At 38.8% G+C, this 25487-nt stretch overlaps 1 protein-coding gene across 7 annotated transcripts in view; it reads right to left on the bottom strand.

Moving 5' to 3' along the window:
• Positions 1-25487, bottom strand: part of lrrfip2 (leucine rich repeat (in FLII) interacting protein 2) — a 119332-nt gene that overhangs the window by 14593 nt on the left and 79252 nt on the right. For 5 of the 7 annotated variants that reach the window (XM_059971136.1, XM_059971147.1, XM_059971157.1 and 2 more), the window contains 7 exons: positions 24339-24509; positions 23696-23788; positions 22703-22795; positions 10950-11082; positions 10541-10590; positions 8214-8334; positions 4946-5025 (listed from right to left, as the gene is read on the bottom strand). In XM_059971136.1, coding sequence (XP_059827119.1) covers positions 4946-5025; positions 8214-8334; positions 10541-10590; positions 10950-11082; positions 22703-22795; positions 23696-23788; positions 24339-24509 — 741 coding nt within the window. The remainder of the gene's footprint in view (positions 1-4945; positions 5026-8213; positions 8335-10540; positions 10591-10949; positions 11083-22702; positions 22796-23695; positions 23789-24338; positions 24510-25487) is intronic. The other 2 variants (XM_059971167.1, XM_059971169.1) reach the window with 1 other exon arrangement.

The following is a 25487-nucleotide window of genomic DNA, read 5'->3' as shown; positions in this document are numbered from 1 at the left end:
TCTCATGTGGATAGGGTGGTGAAAAAAGCTCTTGGTATGCTGGCCTTTATAAATCAGAGCATTGAATATAGGAGTTGGGATGTAATGTTAAAATTGTACAAGGCATTGGTGAGGCCAAATTTGGAGTATTGTGTACAGTTCGGGTCACCGAATTATAAGAAAGATGTCAACAAAACAGAGGGAGTACAGAGGAGATTTACTAGAATGTTACTTGGGTTTCAGCACCTAAGTTACAGAGAAAGGTTGAACAAGTTAGGTCTTTATTCTTTGGAGCGTAGAAGGTTGAGGGGGGACTTGATAGAGGTATTTAAAATTATGAGGGGGATAGATAGAGTTGATGTGGATAGGCTTTTTCCATTGAGAGTAGGGGAGATTCAAACAAGAGGACATGAGTTGCGAGTTAGGGAGCAAAAGTTTAGGGGTAACACGAGGAGGAACTTCTTTACTCAGAGAGTGGTAGCTGTGTGGAACAAGTTTCCAGTAGAAGTGGTAGAGGCAGGTTCGGTATTGTCATTTAAAGTAAAATTGGATAGGTATATGGACAGGAAAGGAATGGAGGGTTACGGGCTGAGTGCAGGCCAGTGGGACTAGGTGAGAGTAAGCATTCGGCACGGACTAGAAGGGCCGAGATGGCCTGCTTCTGTGCTGTAATTGTTATATGGTTATATGTTATAACCTAATCAGTGGCTTGTCATAGGACAAAAATGGGTATGTGATAAAGTGGAACCAGAAAGGTAAGGGATGATGGGCAGATAGGACCAGCTGGGAGAAAGTGAGGAGATGAGAAATGTAAATAAAAGGAGAAACCACCTAGATGGACAGGCCAGTGTGTGTGGGATGAGAACTTTAGGGCAATGGATTACTTGACATGTTCATACTCTTGAGTTGTTCTTCAGATTTGTATTTGACCTCACTGTAGAGACTAAGAGTTTAAGAGACTACCAGACAGGTATATGGAGAAATTTAAGGTGGGGGGTTATATGGGAGGCAGGGTTTGAGGGTCAGCACAACATTGTGGGATGAAGGGCCTGTTCTATCTAGCAATAGGGAAAGCTAGACAGCCAGGATGGTGTGCCAATAGAAAGGAGGTTAAAATAACATGCAATTAGAACGTCAAAATGACCCACAGCAATCAAAGCACAGGTGCTTTGCATAATGGCCACCTGCTCTATATTTGGTCTTACTGGTACAGAGTACTGACAGTAGTAGCCAAAGGTGGAGGAGGAGTATGTGATCCTTTGCCTGACCTGGAAGAGTTCTTTAAGTCCTTTCTAAATGAACTATAAGCCGCTGTAGTCCTTGACAGCCTTCCTTGCTATCCACAACATCACTAATTTCTGCAAACCTACTAATCATACAGTCTATATTCACATCTAAGTCTTTATTCTTCTGTCTTCATCATCTTCTTCCCATTATCAAGCCAATTTTGGATCTAATCAGCCAGCTCAGCTCAGCTGGATCTTTTGCATCATAACCTAGGCCAGACCACCATGTGAGAACTTGTCAAAGGCCTTACTAGAGTCAATATAGACAAAATAAACTGCTGGAGGAACTAAACAGGTCAAGCGGCATCTACAGAGGCAAAGGGATGATTGACATTTTGGAACAAAACCCTGCATCAGGATTGTGGATTTGAACCCCCTATGTGTAGAACTAAGATAGCCAATATAATGAGATGTGAGACAGATAGACAACAGGTGGATACAGCCAACAACAAAAAAAGACAATGTCGCTAGTTAGGAGGAAGGAAGGTAAGGGAGAAGGGGCATGCAGAAACTAGAAATAGGAAAAGTTAAAGCTAAAGTCTGTCCCAAACCTTATAGGCTCATCAGGACAGTGCTTATGCCAGTTTCTGTGGCGTGAAGCGACTGAGAGTACAAGACTCTCTTCCACCCCCCCCCCCCACCCCGGGAGGATGCTAGTCTATCATGAGGTTAACCTCTAGCATTTTGCTGGCATCCATTTTCAGCTGAGTGGACTGCAGCAGTGTGTAGTTAATTGGCCTGCTCAAGGACACAACACGCTGCCTCGGCTGGGGCTCAAAATCACGACCTTCAGACTAGTCCAACACCTTAACCACTTGGCCACATACCACACAGAAATAGGAAAGATGATGGGCAAATAGAACAAGATGGGTGAGGTGATAGGAAATGAAGGAAAGGCTTTGAGTTGGAAAAGACAAACAAATGAAGAGAGAATTTGAGTGAAAAAGGAGCACAAGGGGCATGGATTACTTGAAACTGAGTCACAGGAGAGGCAAGCAGATTATGGGTTGTTGTTTTTCAAGCTTGTCTCTGACCTCACCAAAGCAATGAAGAAGGCACAGGACTGTGTACGATCTGGGAATGCGAAAGGAAAGGGAGTTGAAATTATATCTAACTGGTAAGTCAACATGGCTGCTGTGAACAGAGCACAGGTGCCTAGTCTATGCTTGGTCTTGCTGATGAAGCCTCATCTACAGTGAAAGGATTGATTGCAAAGGACGAGTTTGCTTGCAGTGAATGTGAATTTCTGTCTCACCTGTGATGATGAGGTTGAGGTGAAGGAGCAAGTGTTTCCTGATAAAGGAGAATATTTCATATTTCCTGAAATGGAAACATTCTTTCAAGAAAAGATGCAGCAGAGACAGAGAAATTGAAAGAACAGGATGGCATCCTTCCAGAAGGTAGGGTGTGTGTAGGTGTAGCAGATGTAGGTGTTGGAGTCAGAGGATTTATAGAAGATTTGGGGGATAGTTTGTCTCCTGAGACAAAGGGAGATCCAAAAAAGATAAAGAAGTGTCAGAAATGGTCCATGTGAATATGAAGTCAAGGTGGAAGTTAGTAGCAGAGGTATTAAAAATAAAAAAAGTTCCATTTGAATACAAGCAGCAGCACCAATGCAGTTGTCTATGTCATGGGAAAGAATTAGCGAAGGGTGCCAGAGTAGGTTAAGAACAAGGATTAATCCACAAAGCCAACAAAATCTGACGCCTTTGTACAAAAGGAGAGGATTCGAAAGAGAAGTTGTTGAGGTAAGAATAAATTTTAGTCAGTGACTTCAGGAAGCCAGGCAGTGCAATGCACATCCTGTTTATATCAACAGTGCTAAGATGAAGATGGTTGAGAGCTTCAATTTCTGAAGAGCCAAAATCATCAACAGACCTGGTCAAAACACATAGGTACTCTCAGAAAAACCACACCAATGTTCCAAATGCTCCACTACCAGATTCCTGAATGGTTAATTAACACTACATAATTATTCCTAATTTTTAAACTATTTATTTCTATACAGATTTGTACATCTTTTCACTGTACTGGTGCTACAATACATCCAATTTCACATGATTTGTCAGTGAAAAAAAAATCTGATTCTGATTTCCACAGGAGACTAATGAAATTAGGGATGTCAGGATTCCTCCCTGGACTCTGGAGGCACCTAACAAATTCCACCTTATCCAAACCTTTCGCACTAAGGAAGTGCCAACCAATATTAGTGAAGTTGAAGACCCCTGTGATAACTCTGTTATTTTTGCACATTTCCAACAGTGTCTCTTTGCTACTGGGTCGAAACATCAACTGTACTTTTTGCCATAGATGCTGCCTGGCCTGCTGAGTTCCTCCAGCATTATGTGTGTGTTGCTTGGATTTTCCACATCTGCAGATTTTCTCTTGTCTGGAAGACTTGAAGGTGCAGGATGATTGTGGAGTGGCGTGTACAGGCCAAATTGAGGTGGTGGGGTCCAGACCCAAAAGTGAAGGGTATGCCCATGGTTAAAGTAGACTTGCAGACCAGAGATGAAGCAGAGTTAATATGGCAGGGCCCAAGGCCAGGAGCAAGGAACGACCCAAAGCATGGCTGATATAAGTGCCAGGCCAGATGGAAAAGGTCAGGGTGTCGGTAACAAGGTGAGAGACAGGCCAGTGTTCAGCTTATTTCTCAACGAGTTTTACTCATCTCTGCTCTGAACGGAGGCTATGGACTGCAACTAATGGGCTCCTGGGTCGGCTGTGACTGGCTTTGTGGCTGTGAACTCACTTCCATTAATTTTAGTTCTGAATGTTATTTGCTTATTTTTTATTATTTGTATGATTTGTTCTTTTTTCTTTGCACATTGGGAGTTTGTACATTGGGCATTCTTTTTTAATGGGTTCTATTGGGTTTCTTTGTCTTGTGGCTCCTATAAGGAGTCGAATCTCAAGGTTGTACTGTATATAGAATACATACTAAGATAATAAATGGATTTTGAACTTTGAACTCCTATTTACCTCCCTATATTTGTTCTTCAGGACCTCATCCTTTTTCCTACCTATGTCATTGGTACCAATATGTATCACAACTTCTGGATGCTCACCCTCCCCCTTTAGAATGTTGTGCACCCAAATCCAAGACGTTCCTGACCTTGGCACCTGGGAGGCAACATCCCATCCAGGTCTCTCTTTCACATCCACAGGATCTCCTGTTTGCTCCTCTGACTACAGAATCCCCTATCACTACTGCACTTCTCTTCTACCACCTCCTTCCCACCCTTCCCTTCTGAGCCACAAAACCAGACTTAGTGCCAAAGACCTGGTTGCTGTGATTTTCTCCTGACAGTATCTAAAGCAGATAATATTGATATTGAGAAATTCCAATACTGTCATTTAAAGACTGTTAATGTTACACATTTCATTAAAAGAAAATCAAATATCTTGACAGAGACACAAACTGGATTGTGAAGCAACGAACAATCTGCAGGAAGAATTTGGTTGGTCGAGCAGCATCTGTAGGAGCAAATGAATTGTCAATATTTCAGGTCAAGTTTCTGCATCAGTGCAAAGGTCAAGTGAAATATCATGACAACGGCATGAAGACTGGAAAAAGTTAACCTAAATGAATACAAGACACAAAAATTTAATGAATAGACTATAATTATTATAACTTCAGCTAATTAACATTTAGGAAAACCTTTCAGGAAGATACTCACATTTTGTTCCACAGTGGCTATGTCCTGTTCAGCTTTAGAAAGTTTAAACTTATATTCACTCAACTGCCGATTTGCATCTCCTGAAAGCAGAAAGAGGAAGGAAACATGAATGAATGATGAATTTCAAAAGAGCATTCAGCACTATTTTAACTGCATTAAAAATGCTCTGGACTTGATAACTGAGATAATAACATAGCACTGAACAATATGACATCAACAGTAATCAAATGTTATGGCTCAACACTCCAACAGAACCTATCAAATGGACTGCAAATAATCTGATTTAAGAAATGAGGCTATTTGAAATTTATCCTTGAGATACGTCAAGCATTTTATTATGTAGCAATATGATGACTCATGCTTGTTTGTAAATGTCATATGAATAAAGCAGCCGAAGATTTGACAAATGGAAACCTCTTGCATTGACTCACAATGGTCACATGACTGAGTTCAGCCACAGAGGCCAATGCCCAGAATGAAGCATAGCTTAATATACGTTTTCCTCAGTTAACAAAGTGGGTTGCTCCTAACAACCTTACATTGTGTGAAAAATCATTAAACAGGACACAGTTCTTCATTTTTTCCTGTGGAAAAATATTCTGCTTGGTATCCACAACTAGGATTTCAAATTACCTAAAAACTCTACCACTCACTATGTGCGGCATATGCCATAGTGAGCAAAACCTTAAAGTGAAGAACCTGATTAAATTAACTCCTTTTATGGCAGTTAAGTGAATGCTTACTCACCATAGACAACCTGTATATATCAAAGTCTTCAGAAAGACAGAGGGTAGAATTTAGGGGAAAACTAATGATGAATATTTTTGCCCTCTAAATAGACCATCCACTGTACCAGGTAGGATATCCCAGTGGCTAGCCATTTTAATTCCACTGCCCATTCCTACACCAACATATCTGACCATGGCCTTGTCTACTGCAAAGTTGAGGCTAGCCACATATTTGAGGAGAAGCACCTCATATTGTGTTTTGCCTTGGTAATCTCCAACATGATACCATGAATATCGATTTCTCTAACTTCCCATAACAACTCCTCTTTTTAGGGCCTGCATGTTCCTATCAGGATGAAGAGCAAGTCTGGTAGGTTTTGGGAACCCTGAGTTTAAGGCTTTGGTTGAAGAAAAGGAAGCATACACTGCACACAAACAATTGGAAACAGTGAACCTCTTGAAGGTTACAAGTACCACTGGAGTGCACTTAAGATACGAATCAGAAAGTCAAAAGAAGAATATGGGAAGCTTGTGGCTGGCAAGGTGAGGCAAAATCCCAATGGATTCTATGGGTATATTGAAAGTAAATGGGTAGCTGGAGAAGAATAGGTTGCCTTAAAGACCAGCAAACATGTCTCCGTGTGGAACCAACAAAAATGAGAGAGATTTTTAATTAGCAGAGGAGGCACTGGAGGACTTAAAGGGCACTAAAGTGAATAAAGCCAGAGCACTCTCAGACCTTGTGGGAAGGTGAAAGAAGAAACTGCAGTGGCCCTTGCAGACATTTATGCTTCACCTCTGGCCAGGGTGAGGTTTCAGAGGGCTGGAGAGTTGTTAATGAGGCACCATTGTATAAAAAGTGTAGCCAAAAACATGCCAGGAAACTGCAGAACATTAAGTCTGATATTGGCTGTGGAAAATTGCTGGAGGGGGGGGGAACAGGTGTCTGATTTGGAATAGTCAGCATGGCTTTGTGCATGAGAAGTAATGTCTGACAAGTCTTTTGGAAGTTCTTCTTAATCAAGAGGCTAAATGAGGGTTGAGTGGTGGATGTTGTCCATATAGACTTCAGCAAAGCCTTTGACAAAGTCCCTCATGGCAGGCTAGACTCGAAGGTTAGATTGCATGGCATGCAGGGATAGATTGTGCATAATATACTGAGTACTCAGAAGCTGAGAATGATGGTTGACTGCTGTTTCTTGGATTAATGTCCTGTGTCTAGTGGTGCACCACAGGGTTTGTGGATGATACTAAAATAGGCAATGGTGTGGTTAGTGTAGCACGTTATGAAAAATTACAAGGAGATCTTGATCAGCTAGATATGTGGGCTCAGGATGGAAAATGGCTTTCAATCCAAACAAATGAGTTAATTCAGGAGGTTGAACCAGGATGGAATTTGAGCCCTGGGAAGTGTTATGGAACAGAGGCACCTAAGAGGGCAAGTGCATAGTTCAATGAAAGTGGTGCATAGGTAGACAGGGTGGTGAAGAAAGCATTTTTCATGCTGGAATGCTCCAGTCAGAACACTGAGTTTGGGAGTTAGGATGCTGCAGATGTACAGGATAATGGTGAGGCTCACTTGGAGTATCGTGCAGTTTTGGTGATCCTCTTAAAAGAGAGATGTTATTAAACTAGAAAAAGTGTAGAAAGGATTTATCAGGATGTTGCCTGGCTTTGAGAGCCTGAGTTACAAGGAAAAGATTGCACAGACTATCACTTTATTCCCCTGGAATGTAGGGAAGTGAGGATAGAAGTATACAAGATCATAAGGGGCATTGACAGGGTGAAAGCACTATGTTTTTCCCAGGGAGGTCATGCTATAAACAAGAAGGCATAGGCTTAAGATCAGAGATTTAAAACGGACCTCTTCATACAAAATGTGATGCATATTTGGAATCAGCTGCCAGAAATTGCGGCTGAGGCAAGCACATTGGCATTACTTAAAAACCATCTAGTTAAGTACATGGAAAGGAGATGTTTAGAGAGCTATGGGCCAAATGCAAGCAGATGGGACTAGCTTGCTGGGCAACATTCAGTGTGGGCAAGTCGAGATGAAAGGCCCATTCCATGTTGTAATTCTTTGACTCTGTTCCCTTCCTTGATTTTTTTTCTCCTTTAGTCCCCAGTCTTCATAACACTCTCTCTTTTCCCTCCCACACCCTCTCCATCTGCCCATTACCCAGCAGTTCCACTGTCTAGTTCCATCTTCAGCCCTTTATCAATTTCACCTATCACTTCCCAGCTTCTTACAACATTCCCACTCTCCCCATCCCCATACCTGGATCCACATCTCACCTGCTAGCTCTTGTTGCACCCCTTCTCCCTCCGCCCCCAACCTTTCTCTACTGGCTATTTCTCTTTCTTTCCAGTCTGGATGAAGCATCTCAACTTGAAATATTGACTGTCCATTTCCCTCTATAGTTCACGCTTTTTTTGTGTGTTAGTCCAGATTTCCAGCACCTGCCGCCTCTTGTGTCTCCTGACGCAAGTCATGTTAGCTTGAAATTTAAAAAGATGCACACAATACTTCTCATACTTACTCTGCATTTCAAGAATTTGTAGATCTGTGCCATTTTCTAATCGATCAGAATCTGTGAGCACATTCTCAATCTTAGAGTTTTTCTGTCGTTCCTCTTCCAATTGCAATTTCAGTTTTCTGATCTACCAAAGCAAGTTGCCCAGAGAACATTTGATCAACAATCTTTAACAATCAAAATACTGACCCCACATATAAATCACAGACAAAATAAATAAAAATACAAACACAAACAATGACCCTCTGTTAAACAGTATTTAGAATGACCCATTGTACTATTTAGTCATGACATCATGATCTTTGGCCAAAATCAATATTAAAGTAATTAATGGGTTTCTGTCACTAGTTAAAATTAATACTATTTTTTTTCCAGTAGTTCAACAACAGACCTAATACTTCTCATACTAATGTACTATGAAGTATCATTACAGGAATTTGGCAAAACGAACACCTTAGAAGGGAAAGATTCTGAATGAACTATTTAGAATCGGAGAAGGAACAGAATGGATGCCAGAGCAACTGTGGTAACTAAGAAATGTTCACAGTCATAAAAAACATCGAACATACAAATCGGAGGCAGAACAGCAGTAGGGCACTCACCACCTTGACTATGCTCTGGCATCCAATGAAAAGGCTCATTTGATTGTAATCTCAACTCCACAATCTTCCCTACCCATTGTAACTTTTTAAACTCCTTTCCTATCAAGAACCTATGCAGCCATCAATTTATTCAAGGACCTTTGTTGAACATCACCAACCTTTGTTGGAAAAATCAGCATGTCAGGAAACAATTTTTTTTCCTCTGCAAAATTTCAAAGGAAGATAATCTCATTCAGAAATACAGAATTATTCTGAGGCTTGACAAAGCGTACAAAGGGTTGATGATAACCCAACAAGGAGGCCATTATCAGCAGCCAGTTTCAAAATAAGAGAAGAAATTGCCTTGCTAATAATGCTTTATATCTTTAGATTTCTGCCAACAAGGACAGCAAAGACTCAGTTGATCAGAGTATCAATTTTAAAGACTAAGAAAATCATAAGATGTGGGGTTACAGCAAGAAAATGGCATTAATATGGAAGATCTATAGATGTACCATCGACAGCATTCCGACAGGCTGCATCACTGCCTGGTACGGGGCTGGGGTGGAGGGGGAAGTGCTACTGCACAGGACCAAAAGAAGCTGCAGAGAGTCGTAAATTTAGTCAGCTCTGTCTTAGGTACTAGCCTACAAAGTACCCAGGACACCTTCAAAGAGCAGTGTCTCAGAAAGGCAGTGTCCATTATTAAGGACTCCCAGCACCCAAGGCATGCCCTTTCCAGACTGTTATCATCAGGTAGGAGGTACAGAAACCTCACTCAGTGATTCAAGGACAGCTTCTTCCACTCTGCCATCTGATTCCTAAATGGACATTGAACCCATGAACACTACTACCTCACTTTTTAAAATCTATATTATTTGTTTTTGCACGATTTTGATCTATTCAATATACATATACTGCAATTGATTGATTGATTCTTCTATATTACGTATTGCATTGAACTGCTGCTGCTAAGTTAGCAAGTTTCACGACACATGCCAGTGATAATAAACCTGATTCTGAGATCAGCTACAACCTTAATGAAAAGCAGATGAAATATAAGCAGACCAAATTATCTACTCCTGCTTCTTTTTCTTATATCTCATTACAACAGCCAGCAATCAATGAATTTGAGGTAGAGGTTCCAAAAGCTGATAAGCAGATTGCTGAACAAGTAGTCAGACAACTGATGCTGAACTTCTTGAATGGATACCTGATATTTTGTTATTCTCACCTGCTGCTGAAAATTACTCCATCCATTTTCTTGCAATGCTCCACTAACATCAGCAGGAGCACATTTTTAAGCAGTTTATTTATTTACTGTGTTTTTAAAGGCTGCATTGATGATAACTTTTCTGAATAATTGACTTTATGTGAAATGCTTTACTATGTTTCAGGTTTTGTACAAATAATAAATACTTTTTGGTCTCTTTTATGCTGGGAATAAAATATTTTCTTAATTCAAGCGGCAAACAACTACATAAAACAAGATCAAGTCAGAAGGAGAAAATTTAGGTATAAAACTTCTACACTTAGAACAAACACGGACAGTCATTTCTTCACGTGCGTCTGCACTTTTGAAAGGTGTTGATAATTGGTTCCCAATAGGAACTGATTGTGCTTTTATGAAGATATAATGCTGTAAGCCCTATGTTCCATCCATTACCTACCTCCTACAGCATTTGATTTAATATTACTATTTCTCAAATACATTTTTGCTTTCTCGCCAACATTCCAAAGGTATATAATTACCTGTGCAAGTAATTCTTCCTTTTCATCAGCCAGTTTCTTTAGCCGCACATCTAAGATGAAGAAATGGATATTGCATGATGTTTTAAATTTTAAAAATTTAAACAAGTTTTAAATTTAAAAGAACAAGACGCATTACTTAATTCAGAAATTGAACAAATTCATTTTGACTAAAGATAGCAGCTGGCTGATTTAGGGCAGAAGTGCATCAGTGAAATATAACAACATAAATTCTATATATTTAATATTTTCTACAACAGTAGTGATTTGTGTATTCCTGGTATAGAGACTTAAAAATTTATTGTAATATCTCAACCAAAAAGTACCAGTATAAAGCACAACCTAACAGATAAAGTAAAAAGTTTACAGTTTGCCAATGCAGCAAATTGTCATGCCAACTATCCAGCATTACCTAGTGGCCCATCGCCAGCACTTTCAAGTACTTGTGCAGCCTCTTGAGACACAACTGTAATTGCACCAACAATAGGTTCATGGTTTACATCACCATTTGGTGTACTTTCTGGAATAATCACCAAACCATGTTTCTGTAAGATAAAATTATTAAACATCATCTGCAGTTAGTCCACTATTTTCATCAAATCAATTGGTTATCATCATGAAACTATTCTTCAATGAGGAAACAAATGTAATGGGAGTAAATTTTGCAAAAGTTGCTAATTTTCTTCTGTCTTATGGATCTGTTTTCAAAATCATATACATTCAAATACTTTTCGGCCCAAAACATCGACTGTACTCTTTTCCATAGATGCTGCCTGGCCTGCTGTGTTCCTCCAGCATTTTGTGTGTGTAACTTGCATCTCCAGCATCTGCAGATCCGCTTGTTTGTGAATGGCAGATGCCATTTTACTGCCTCTTCACTCAACCCTGGAACAGCTGGACATGAAAATATATACATCAGGGTGCTCTTCTTTGGCTGCTCTCGGCATTCAATACTATAACAACTCCTCCATAATCACTAGCAGCACAGGTGCACCACAAGGCTGTGTGTTTAGTCCCTTCTCCACTTGCTTTATACTTGTGACAACCAAATTAAGCACAACTCCAATGCCATATTTAAGTTTGCTGACAACACCACTGTGATGATGATTCAGCATATAGGAGGCAGATTGAAAATGTGGTGTCAGAACAACAACCACTTACTCAATGTCAGGAAGACCAAGAAGCTGATCACAGACTAGAAGAGGAGGAAACTAGAGGTCCATGAGCCAGTCCTCATTGGGATATCAAAGGAAAGGAGGGTTCCATAACTTTGAATTCCTCTGTTATTATTTCAGAGTACTGGTCTCAGTTCCAGCACTAAAGTGCCATTACAAAGAAGGCGCGGCAGTGCCTCAACTTTCTTAGAAGTTAATGTAGATTTGGCATGTCACCTATATCTTTGACAAACTTCTATGGATATGCAGTGGAGAGTATACTGACTAGTTGCAACACAGCCTGGTATGGAAACACCAACACCCTTGAATGGAAAAGCCGACATAAAGTAATAGATAGAGCTCAGTCATTGTGCGTAATGAACTCCCCACCACTGAGCACATCTATATGGAGTGCTCTCAGAGTAAAGCAGCATCATCATCAAGGACCGCCAACATCCAGGACATACTCACTTCTCACTGCTGCCATCAGGAAAGGAGATACAGAAGCCTCAGGACCCACATCACCAGATTCAGGAACAGTTACTTCCCCTCAACCATCAGGCTCTTAAACCAGAGGGAATAACATGACTTGACTTCGCTCACCCCAAAAGTGAACTGTTTCCACAACCTATGGACTCATTTTCAAGGACTCTTCATCTCATGTTCTTGATATTTTTGCTTATTTGTTTATTATTAATATTTCTTCTTTTTGTATTTGCAGTTTGTTGCTTGCCTGTTTTGTTGCGTGCAGTCTTTCATAATGTGTTTCTTTGTATTCACTGTGAATGCCTGCAAATAAATGAATCTCAGGGTTGTATGTGGTGACATATAGGCACCTTGATAATAAATTTACTTTGAACTTTCAGATGGCTGACACCTTCAAGTTTTGAGGTGAAAGTATCATCAATAGCTTGAGTTACACACACAAAATGCTGGAGGAACTCAGTGGGTCGGGCAGCAACTACAGAAGGAAATAAACAGTTGACACTTCAGAAGATTAAAACCCAGGACTTCCAAGGTTTGTAAATCTCTGGATTACTCTTAATGACACAAGCCAGAGAGGATAACAATAGGAATATTGATGAATATTGAATAGGATGAATGAGGACTGTAGTGCTGATGCCGTTGGGAGGAAGGGATTCAGGTTCTCAGAGCATTGGGATCTTTTCATGGGCAGAGGTGACCTGTTAAAGAGAGACCTGAATTTGAAAGGGACCAATATCCTTGTAACACATACAAAATGTTGGGGAGCTCAGCAGGTCAGGCAGTATCTATGGAAATGAATAAATAGTCAATGTTTCAGGACCAAAAGCAGTAATCTGGCAGAAGCAAATATAGAAGTTCAAAGCAAGTTTAGTAAGCAGGACAGGGAGCAAGAAGGGTTCAGAGACTAAGCTGCATTTATTTTAATGCAAGAAGCCTGCTAAACAAGGCAAATAAACTCCAGATAGGTACATAAGGATTGGGTGTCAAATACAACCAAAACATGGTTGATTGGCAAGAGAAGAAAGGAGGGGGACTGTTTTTTGATTAGGGACATCACAGTAGTATTTAGAGAGGCTATTTCTGGTGGATCATCCAGTGAGACTATGGGTAGAACGCAGAAGTAATTAGGGAGCGATCACCTTGATGGGATTGTATTAGCCTTAGAACAGTCAGTGAGAGTTAGAGGAGCAAATCTACAATCAGTAGAAAATAAAGGAACAAGGTGTCAAGATAAACACAGATAAGCTCTTTCAATTTTAGTCTTTATGGTTGGATGATGTTACGGCAGCGATATGCTCATCCTACAAGATGTGGGAGATCAAGGAGAGTTCCAGTGTCCCTGAGAACTACACCTGTGGGAAACTGTCCAGTTGCAAATCCAAGATGTCTGTGTTAAGGGATGAAGGTGGAGTGGATCATCCAGAATGCTAAGAGTTTCACAGATGGTCACACTCAAGGTGTGAAGGTAGTTTGGTGACCGGGAGGAAAGGTACAGGTGAGCCAATAAATAGTGCAGGATTCCCTGTGGCCTTTCCCCCCCGAAAACAAGTATACCAACTTAGATACTGTTGGGAGGCTGACCACTCAGGAGATAAGAGCAGCAGCAGCTGCAGAAGCAGCCGGATCTTTGCACTAGGACTGCCTCTCAGAGCAGGGAGAAAGCTGACAGGACTATAGTGATAGAAAGGAAGCTGACAGGAGATTTTGTGGTTGCAAAAGGGACCGATATTTTGTCTCCCTGGTGCTAGGTCAAGGATGTCTCTGGGCAATTGCACAGCGAAAATGGTCAAAAAAAGCATGGTTTCAAGGGTAGCAATCTCTGGATTACTCCCACTGCCACGTGCAGCAGAGGGTAAAAATAGGAAGATATAGCTGAGGAATGCTTGGCTGAGGAGCTGGTGCAGAGGGTAGGGATTGTTAGAGAGTAATCTGGAATTAAGTGAATAAAGCAGACATTCGTTCAAAACAAGAACCAGGCTTCAGTTCTTATTGTAAATGTCAATAAGTTCAGGAAGCTTGCAATTAGCCTTAAGTTATTTTTATAAAATACAAGCTGTAAATTGAAGTTACAAGCACAGACTACTCCACAGACTACAAGACTGCATATGTATGCATCAATCATACACTAAATGGGGCTGTGTTAATTGCCCTGCATCAACTATGGCTTAAAGGAATTTGCACCATTCTGTAAATTCAGGGAGGTGTCCTAGCTGAGGTATTTGGAACATTCAGAGGTGTCTTCAATGGAGATATTCAATTCAAAGAAAGCATTTTCAACCCAAAGTATTGAAATAAACCTTAAGACATAGGTGCAGAAATAGATCATTCGGCCTAGTGAGAATACTCCACCATTTCATCAACTTCCCTCTCAACCCCACTCTCCTGCCTTCCCCCTGTAACCTTTCATGCCCCAACGAATCAAGAAACTACCAACCTCTGCCTTAAATACACATAAATGAGCTGCCTGTGGCAATGATTTCACAGATTCTCCACCCTCTGACCAGGGTGGGGGATAAAACTTACAACAGGAGGTAGGAAAGGCATGGCAAAAGTGCAATATTATGATATTCATGGGGATTTCAATATGCATGTAGATTGAGAAAATCAAATTGGTGCTGAATCCCAAGACAGGGAACTCTTAGAATGCTTTTTAGAGCAGTTTGTGGTTAGGGGAAAGGTAATTCTGGACTGGGTGTTGTATAAGAAGGGATCTTAAGATAAAGGAGGTCATTATCATATTACAATAGAATTCAGCTTGAGAGGGAGAAGATAAAAGTCAGCTAAATCAGTATTACAGCAGAATAAAATAAATTACAGGGGCATGAGGGAGCAGCTGGCCAAAGCTGATTGGAAGGGAAATCAACAGGAATGTTGACAGAACAGCAGAGGCTAGAGCTTCTGGGAGCAATTTGGAAGCTGCAGGATAGATACAACCCAAAGATGAAGGGAGGATGATACAACCATGGCAGACAAAGGAAGTCAAAAAGCATAAAAGCAAAAGACAGAGCATGTAATAGAAAAAATAATAATGGGTAAGAATAATAAGAGGAATGGGTAGTTTTAAAAAAGCTACAGAAGGCAACTACAAAGAGAAAAGATGAAATATGAAGGTAAGCTAGTCAATAGTATCAAAGAGGATACAAAAAGTGTTTTTGGATATACAAAAAGTAAAAGAGAGGCAAGAGTGGATATTGGACCACTGGAAAATGACAATGGAGAGGAAGTAATAGGGGACAAAGAAATAGTGGATGAACTTAATAAGAATTTGCATCAGTCTTCACTGTAGTAGTCTACACTAGCAGTATGTCAGAAATTCAGGAGTGTCAGGGGGCACAATTGAGTGCAGTTGCTATTACTAAGAAGAAGGTGCTTGTGAAGTTGAACGGTCTGAAGGTAAATAAGTCACCTGGACCAGATAGACTACATCCCTATGTTCAGAAAGAAGTAGCTGAAGATACTGTGGAAGCATTAGCAATGATCTTTCAAGAATCACTAGATTCTGGAATGTTTCCAGAGGACTGGAAAATTGAAAATGTCACTCCACGCTTCAGGAAGGGAGAAGACAGAAAAATTTATAGGCCAGTTAGCCTGACTTCAGTGGCTGGGAAGATATTGGAGTTCATTATTAAGGATGAGGCATATAATAAAACAAGCTGAAATCAGCAAGATTTCCTTAAGGAGAATTCTTGCCTGACAAATCTGTTAGAATTACTTGAGGAACTAACAAGCTAGATAGGCAAAGGAGAGTCAGTGGATGTTGTCTACTTGGATTTTCATAAGGCCTTTGACAAAGTGCTGCACATGAGGCTGCTTAACAAGTTAAGGACCCATGGTTCTACAGGAAAGATTCTAGCATTGACAGAGGACTGGCTGACTAGCAAGAGGCAAAGAGTGGGAATAAAGGTGGCCTTTTCTGGTTGAGTGCTGGTGAATAGTGTTGTTTTGCTGGGGTTGGTTTTGGGACCACTTCTTTTCACATTACATGTCAATGATTTGGATGACAGAATTGATAGTTTTGTGACCATACTTTCCTTTGATACAAATACAGTTAAGAGGGGCAGGAAGTGTTGTGGAAGGACGTAGACAGATTAGGAGAACGTGCAAAGAAGTGGCAAGTGTAATATAGTGTTTGGAAGTCTTTAGCCACGCACTTTGGAAAAAGGAATAAAAGCATGGACTGTTTTCTAAACTGGGAGAAAAATCAGATGTGCAAAGGGAGTTGGGATTCTTTGTTCAGGAGTCCCTAAAGGTTATCTTGCAGGTTGAATCGGTGAAGCATGAAGCTAGAAAAGGCTACAAGACCGTTTCTTGGGAAAAATGAATTCAAAATTGCATCAAGACATTTTACAGGAGAATGTCCGGGTGGGCCATCACCTGAAGTTTACTAGAAGTTGGATGATGCAATGATACAAAACACAAGAGTAAACCAACAACAGAACAGTTTAAAATGAAGAAAACTTCTGCTTTAGAATGGCTGAGTCAGAGTCCAGACCCTAACCCGATTGAGATGCTCTGGCATGTCGAGGGCTGTTCATGCAAGGTATCCCAGAAATACTGATGAACTGAAACAGTTTTGTATGGGGAATCGTTTAAAATTCCTCTTCGCCATTGTGCAAGTCTGATCGGCAACTACAGGAAACGGTTGGTAGAGGTTATTGCTGCTAAAGGGGGTTCTACCAATTATAAAATACAAGGGTTCACATACGCTTTCCAGCCTGGACTGTGAATGAATAAACAATGTGCTCAATAAAGACACAAAAGTACAAATGTTTGTGTGTTATTAGTTTAGGCAGATTATGTTTGTCTATTATTATGACTTAGACGAAAATCAGAATACATTTTATGAGTAATTAATGCAGAAAACTAGGTAATTGCAAAGAGTTCACAAACATTTTCTTGCAACTGTATATAAAATTTAGTTTAGGCTCCTGTGTTGTCTTTATGGCAGTTATTTAGTTATAATATTTTTGCTTAGTAATTAATTTGTTAGTATTTTCAAGTTAGACTTAGAAGTGTTTAAAGTATATTCATTGCCTGTAAAATATATCGGCATGCGATGACGTCACATCCGGTTTCGCCACATCTTATGGGAAAATACCGGTTTGAGATCAACACGAGGGTGGGGGCTCACCACGAGGTAGACCCGAGCAGAAGTTGTTTTGCAAGCATTAGAAATCACAGTGAGAGCAACGCTGTAAGTTAATAGATAATCGATATATTGAACTAAGATGTTAACGCCGATCCTGTTAAAAGTAACGACAGTCAATAATGTTTATGTTTTCGTTAGTTAAAGAGTTGTGGATAGTTTGCATTTAAGTGTATTTAAAGTAGTCAATGGCGTAGGTAAACTCTGCCTGTATACTACACCTTAGTGTAATGTAGTTATAGTCACTTTTACAAGTATTTACAATGGAAATGTGATGTTAAGAAAGGAACAAATACTGTATCAATCTTGTATTGTTTTATCAACAGTTTTCACCATATGTTAATGTGAAGAGTGAACAGTAAATGGTTAATCTTACTGCGACCTGGTTCTCATTGACTGTGGTTTATCTCGGCGTTTAATTCGGCGTTCACTTACACCCGAACGAGAACATTACAGCTCCACTTGGTGTATTGTGTGCAGTTCTGGTCGCCCTATTACAAGAAGGATGTGGAGGCTTTGAAAAGGCAGAAGAGGTTTCCCAAAAATGCTGCTGATTAGGGTACAAGAGCTACAAGGAGAGGATAGACAAACTTGGATTGTTTTCTCAGTAGTGGCAGAGATTGAGAGAAGGTGTGATAGAAGTTTATAAAATTATGAGAGGGATAAATAAGATTGACAGTCAGAATCTTTTTCCAGGGTAGAAATGGGAGAAGGCATGCAGTTAAGGTGAAAGGCAAAGTATTTAAAGATGTGTGGGACAAATTCTTTTATTTTACATAGAGTGCTAAGTACCTGGAACAGGTTGCCGGGGCAGTGCTAGATAGAGAAAGTATAAGGGCATTTGAGTGGCTTTTAGAAAGGCACATGAATATGCAGGAATGGAGGCAAAGGGACCAGGTGCAGACATAAGGAATTTAGTTTAATTTGGCACTATGCTTGCACAGTCATCATGAGCTGAAAGGCCTGTTCCTGTGCTATACTGTTCTACGTTCTAAAATTTGCAGAGACCATCTGTTCCAGTCTTTCACACTTTGAGTAAAATTTATCTTTAAAGCTTCCTACATTTCAATACTATCCAAAACCCAGATGGATGTAATCTACAGAATTCATAGTGAGTTTACACAGTAAAATTCATTGTCCAATGTGAGAAAATATTTACAATTAAATAAGGTTTGTACCTCAACAGGAGATCACAAATAGAAAGTTACTTTAAGATAATTATGTAATTTTATATCAAAGTCAAGGGCTATTTTTAGGTGAAAATATATGTGGTCAGCATTCTGGAGATGAGTCCCAGTCAACAAGATTTACCAAATTTAATGTCACTGCTAATATCATCATTGCGTGGCATATTTGAATTTAACAGTTCAGCTTGACAGGATATATTTGCATAGATTTTAATAACAATGCGATTATTTGATTCATTGCCTTTTACAAGATATATTACAATAGCTAAATAGCACAGATTCTTAGATCACTGACTGGAAATTCTAAACCACAGCAATATTCAAATGGACTGAGTTTGTCACTAATAATGAATTAGGCTGTCCTCAAATATGATGCCAATTTCCCTACTCCTACATGGCCTTTAACCTGGCTCCAGCTACAAGGCATCTGTTGCATCCTAAAACAAGTGTTTTCGCAGCTACTGTAGCAACCAGTAAGACCAATAAATTCTCATAGGCAGCAAAAAAGAATGTAAAATATAGATAACAATTATTTTTAATCATTTCAAAGAAAATGAAATGAAGATTTCAAATATCAAAGGTTAAAAAGATTAGTTTTAAAATATATGGCATTTTTCATCACTTTGTCACTTCAATGTAAATAATCAGTTTTGCAGCACGAGAGATTTTTCAGCTCAGCAAGAAGTTAAACACTAATTTATAGACAATTCATTATTTAACACTTTTAGGGGTCAAAAATTTAAAGAAATTCACATAAAATCACTGATCCTCATTTGAGCATTACTGGAAAGATTCAGACTAGAGGAACAGGTCACCACAATGACATACTTTCAAATATTACTTGCAAACTACATGTGTGACCACCAGAAGCTGCAGTCCACTTAAAGATAAAAGCCTACAGCCCTTGCATTGAAATCTCTGTAGCTTTTAACAGAAGATTTAATTTCTGATTTCATAACAATGTCAGTTTTGGCACAAACAACAGGTTACCTGCAGTGGTCATTGACATACAACAAAGCCCCATACCTACCTAGTGTAGATCTCCAAAGCCAACATACACAACCTCAGAGGGGAAGGCCCTGTATAGAGTCAGCAACTTCCAGGGATGAATTTATTATTTATTTATGTGTTTAGAGATACAGTGGCCCTTCTGGATCAACAAGCTGTTCCGCCCAGCAAACCACCTATTTAACATTAACCTAATCACAGGACAATTTACAATGGCTAATTAATCTTTGGACTGGGGAAGGAAACCAGAGCAGTCACAGGTAGAACAAATAAACTCTTTACAGACGGCACTGGAATTGCACTCCAAACTCTTGATGCCCCAAGTGGTAATAGTGTTGTACTAACTGGTATATTACCATAGTGCTCATAATTATGGGGGTATGGCTTGCACAATCCATACCCATGAAAATATAGGTAACAGCTTCAGCAATCCATTCTAACATGCTCTTTGGCTTGGCTGCTGTCAAAGAAAAATGCTCTTTAATCTTTCTAATGCTCAGATAGCTAAAGTTTTGCAAAAATATTCAAAGCATTAGTTTCAGAAATGAATAAAAACCATTAAAGACCTAAATCAATTTTTTTTTGAATTTTCAATTAAAAATCACTAAATAAACTCGTTTTGGTGCTTTGTAACCATTTTTCTCCCTTCAAATGCAAATACTGCTCTTCTGCCAGTGCTGCATTCAATCCTGGTCACCCATTATAGGGAGAATGTGGAGGCTTTGGAGAGGGTTTAGAAGAGGTGAATCAGGATATTGCCTGAGTTAGAGGCTAGGAGAGGTTGGTCAAACTAGCGTTGCTTTCTCTGGAGCAGCAGGAGGTTGAGGGAAGACCTGATAGGAGTTCATAATATTATGAGAGGCATTGATTGATTTTTCCTGGGTTGAAATTTTAATACTAGAGGGTGTGCATTTAAGGTGAGAGGGGAGTTCAAAAGAGAGGTGTGGGGTAAGTTTTTATTCCTTCACCACCCCCCACACATCTCTTTTGTTGGTTGCTTGGAATGCGTTGCCTTAGGTGGTGGTGGAGGCAGATATGGACAGAGGGTTTTAAGAGGCTCCTTTAGATAGGCACTTGAATATGTAGAGAATGGAGATATATGAGCCACACGTGGCAGAAGAGATCAGTGTAAATAGCAATCATTGGTTTAATTAGTTCAGCATAGCACTGTGGGACAAATAGCCTGTTGCTGTACTGTACTGTTCTATGTTCCATAAACTGATACGGCACAAGTACTGCAAAACTGCAGGAACATATTCCATCACTGGACTCCACGAGGAATCATTTGCAGAGCTTTTCTACACAAAAACCAGGCAACACAACATTAGACAATGAAAAGTAGAGCCATAGGGGTCAGCTTTAAGCCAATTCTGAAATGGAAGCTACAGTGAAGGTGTGCTGGATTATAGTGAAAATTGTCATTTTGCTTTAAAAAGATAAACTTTGTTTAAACTTTCCTATGCTTGCTTGAATTTTAATATAATCACCAATATAAATGTAACAGTTCAGTGAATTTTCCAGTGATTGTTGTATCGGAGATTCTATATCTTTCTAGAATCTTTGTAGTTTTTCCTCTAGCAGGAGTCATGCCACTTGAATCTGGCTATTTCAGAGTATAATTGTTATCACTGAATTTTGTTTATCTTCATAGTCTGAGCTAATTTTTGCATAAGGTCATGACTTATTTGTTCCTTGTCTCTTTTGCTTTGTTCCTTCTTCATTCCTGTAACATTTAATAAATGGTCATAATTAATAAGTTTTCTGCCTCATTCCTGACTTCTGAAGAACCTCGGTATCACAATTCCCAAAGTCTGTCACTTGAGACATAGCTGTCAGAACACAATGGTTAAATGCACAAAAAGGAATCAAACCAGGGAAAGCTGAGGGCCAGAAAGCTCAATGAGTCAAAAAAACCTTCTTTCATGGTTACACAGGACCAAAATAAATATTTTAGTTTATTGAGCACTAAAATTTAAGTCTTCAACAATGTTCAGTTTTGAAACCCCATAAAAATGAGATTACAAAGATAGAGGAGAGCAGTAAGCAATTTTAAAAATGACATTATGAAATCGAGAGACTTTGTGGGTCAAGTACAAAGGACCTAATATAGAAAATTATGGAGGAATTATTAATAGTTTTGCCATCATTAAACCTATAAATTACAGGCTAATCTCCTTGGAAACTGGGAGTTAAATCATGAAAAATGCTCAGTTGCCTTTTGCTAAAAGAAGATACTGTTTCACATGAGGAACAAAAATTTTTTTAAAAACATGTTAAGTGAAGTATCATGCAAAAGAGATGAACCTTCGATCTCCACTTTCTATAGAAGGACCTAACAAACACTAAAAAGCACACGCTAAACAGTTGATTTAAAAAATAGTGAATATCAATCATGCTGGAACAATCAAAAAGATTAAGCTTTCTCATTCAAGGTAAACAATTCTTGCTCTCGTGTCATTATGTTAAGAATGACTGATACTATTGTGTCATTAAGGAAATTGCTCCCCAAAGTGAAATTTTGACTACAAATAGTAATGGTGCTTATCAAACCTTTTAACATTATGCTATTTGATGTTCAGTTGCCAATTTCAACTGAAAATAAATGTTCAGCACAAACCAAAATAAATCAATCTTTGGCCTCAACCATGTACATTTCCTACCTTTGTTCTTTCCCTCAGATCAGTCAATTCATCTCTGAGTTCATCACGCTCATTCCTAATGCAGTCAAAGTAGTCTTTCTGCCTCTCTAGAGCCTGATCACAGGATAGCAAGCAGAATAAGGAAAACAGCAGAAAGATGAAGGAAATGTGAATTACAACATATAAACAAAACAGATGAAATGGTAAGGAGCAAAAAAATGAATGGGATCAAGTTCAGAAGTATCAAAATTCTCATCCTCAACTAAAATTTTGTGATATTTATCATTCCTCTTCATCCTGCACAGCTATCAGCATCTTTAGCATGCTTTCAGATGTTTAAAATTACTAAACCTACATCAACCAATAAAACAAATTACAGAAAATTTATATTAAAACTACTTGTAACAAATATGATATTATTTTATTTAACTTGTTAACAACTATAGCATGCTTCAACATAGTGACTGGTCAGAGAAACCCTTACATTTACCGACCAATAAACACCTCATGCATTTGCAAACCCACTGTTCATTTTAGCCTCCTACCCCAATTTTTTTGTCTTTCCAGTTGATAGTTTCCTGCAGATCAAACACTTCCCTCATGAGGGTGTCCACCCTCTGTTGTAGACACTTGTTTTCCTATAGACAAGGAGGGGAGATTCAGAGCAAGTAAACAACAGAAATGACAGTAAAAAAAGGGGGGAAAAAAGGGGAGACGAAATGAATCTAGGATATAGAAACAAAGAGGATCTGCAGAAAGTGAATGCTAGTATATTACAAAAGAAGCAGATTACATTAAACATCACATTGCTTTAGAGTCTACCTAAAGAAGATAACTAAAAATCTCGCTCATCGAAGCAGGCAGTGTTATTGTTGGGAAATAAATTTCCGTTTTCCCTCAGTGTTACAAAATAATGAAGTTCCAAAACAAAATTTAGATGTTGCACAGATGTCCTGATGACAAGTCATGATTAAACCTATTCAAACTGCTCAAAAATGGAGACTTTGTTACTAAACCTCTGTTTCTTTGGTTATTAGCTATCGAGTGTAATCAGCTTTTTATTCCTATTGCTAAAATTTAGAGTAGCTAAGGTATTGAAATTCAAGACTGAAATTCATGGCATTTCACCCTGAAATGCTCAAAAATTTAATTCTTATAAAGCAATAAAAATAATGCTGATATACGTTTTAACAAATCTAATCATCTCTGGCACAATGATGTGGTGAATAGTCAACTGATCTCACAGCCTTTCAACTTTCATCCTGGAAACAAAGCTTAATTTGAAACTTACTTAAGAGTCATTGAGAGATATAACACAGAGGACCAAAGGTCTGTTTCCAAATTCACAACAATCATAAAACAAGGATGAAATAGAAATATAATACCCCATTGCTCTACTTGCAAATAAAATCCAGTACACTTTCTGTAAAATTTCCAACAACCATACCATTCACCATTATAATCAATATAATTGTCCAAATGTTTTTCACATCCAGGAGATATCCTTTGACAGAAATGGTCCTTAACCTTCCACCTACCTCTATCAGTTCATCTCTTTGCCGAATACCTTCTTTTAATTCTTCTATTTTATGTTGTGACACGTTACACATATGTTTCTGTCGTTCCAGTTCCTAATAAAGAAACAGTTTAAATGATAGTTTTAATAAAATTTTATTCCTATTTTATATTCTTATACTGTGGGTAACGAGGTAAACACTGGTCCATTATTTTCTCTCAGTCTTCAACTTCTTCCCTTAAGTGACTTCCCTGTGTTGGGAGTACAATTTTGTATATTGCTCATGAAAGCTCATCAGATCTGGGCCCCATCCAGCTTTTCACCTCATGAATGTACAAGTTTACTTGTATGAGACTTTGGTGTATAGTGCACAATCTAGCCCAATGAAATTCCCTTTTTTTTCTACTCCTGGAAATAAGGTAACCTGGTATCAAAGACACAAAGCATCACAATCAAAGCTTTTGCCTGGTTTTGATGCTCATTTGACCATGTCATGCAGGATACACCAATGCATTCAACAACAAAAAAAAACTGAGTAACAATAATTTCAATTAAGACAATTCCATAGTTGTAACATTAGAATAGTTTCCCTCACTTCCTGATCAATATGGTGCAAAGTCAACAGTAACACCCAGTTAATGGTGCATAAGTTTATAACCAACTACCTTGGATTTTTCCTCATTCTCTCTATATAGCTCTGCCATCTGCTCCTCCATCTCCTCAATAACGTCTTTTAGGGTGTCCACTTGATAGACAAGATTTGATTTCTCATTGTCAAGTTGTGCATTGGAAACCATTGCTTTTTTATATTTCTCTTCTACTTCCGATAAGGAATCCTGCAATTTAAAATAATTAATGTTTCAGTAACAGCATTAATAATGACTGTGAACAAAAGGTACATGGAGCTAAGCATGTAAACTAACATGATAGTTTTGTGGTAGACAAGAATGTCAATTATAGTCAATTAGATTATCAGGTCTTCATCTTGAAAAACAATAAACATGCATTAATTCCCAGTTATTCCCACTGTTTTTCCTTCATAAATGATAATTTAATGTCTTGAAGAGAAACAATAGACTTTCAGGAAGGATCACTTAACTGAAATGTTTAACTCTACTTCTCTCTCCACAAAATGCTGCCTTGACCAGCTGATAATTTCGAACAATGGTTTTATTTGGGACAAAAGTAATATTGTAGCAATTTCCTTTACTCTTTAAAATATGACTAGAAACACCCCTGTAATGATCTCAAGTCCAAAGACCAACTCAACAAAATTACCAGTATATCTTAATTGCAGAACACTAAAAACAGCTCTTCAAAAAGAACACATAAATCGGGCTGATAAGAAACATTCAAATTAAACTTCTGCTTTGAAAATGGATTTTGTCATATTCACTATCAGCAGAATACATTCACGTTGGTAAACCTTACAGCCCGCCTCAGTCTCCACGTTCTATGAATGTAATTTGGTCCCAATGAAAGTTTGTTAATAGAGAAATTTCTCAGCCTACATAGTAGGTTAAAAGGTTACATGATTCTTCAATTACCAAATGTTGCCTCATTCTTATTAAATGTTTAATTTGGCAGCTACCAATAAGCAGCTTCGAGATAGGAAAAAAATCAATCTGGCAATCTTCTGAATATCCCCTCAAAAATTCATAAATGCCTTCATGTTTAAAAAACAATTCAAAATGTAAGTCAAAGAAAAATAACTTGTTGAATACAAACTCAACTTGCTTAGTCAAACAGTTCTTTGCTTCTGGTTACACTTCAGGGGTTTCTTTAAATTCATGACACTTTTACCTCTGTTTTGT

The sequence above is a fragment of the Hypanus sabinus genome, chromosome 1 (genome assembly GCF_030144855.1).
Source record: "Hypanus sabinus isolate sHypSab1 chromosome 1, sHypSab1.hap1, whole genome shotgun sequence".
Classification (NCBI taxonomy): domain Eukaryota; kingdom Metazoa; phylum Chordata; class Chondrichthyes; order Myliobatiformes; family Dasyatidae; genus Hypanus; species Hypanus sabinus.
This window is presented reverse-complemented; position numbering and strand designations above follow the sequence as displayed.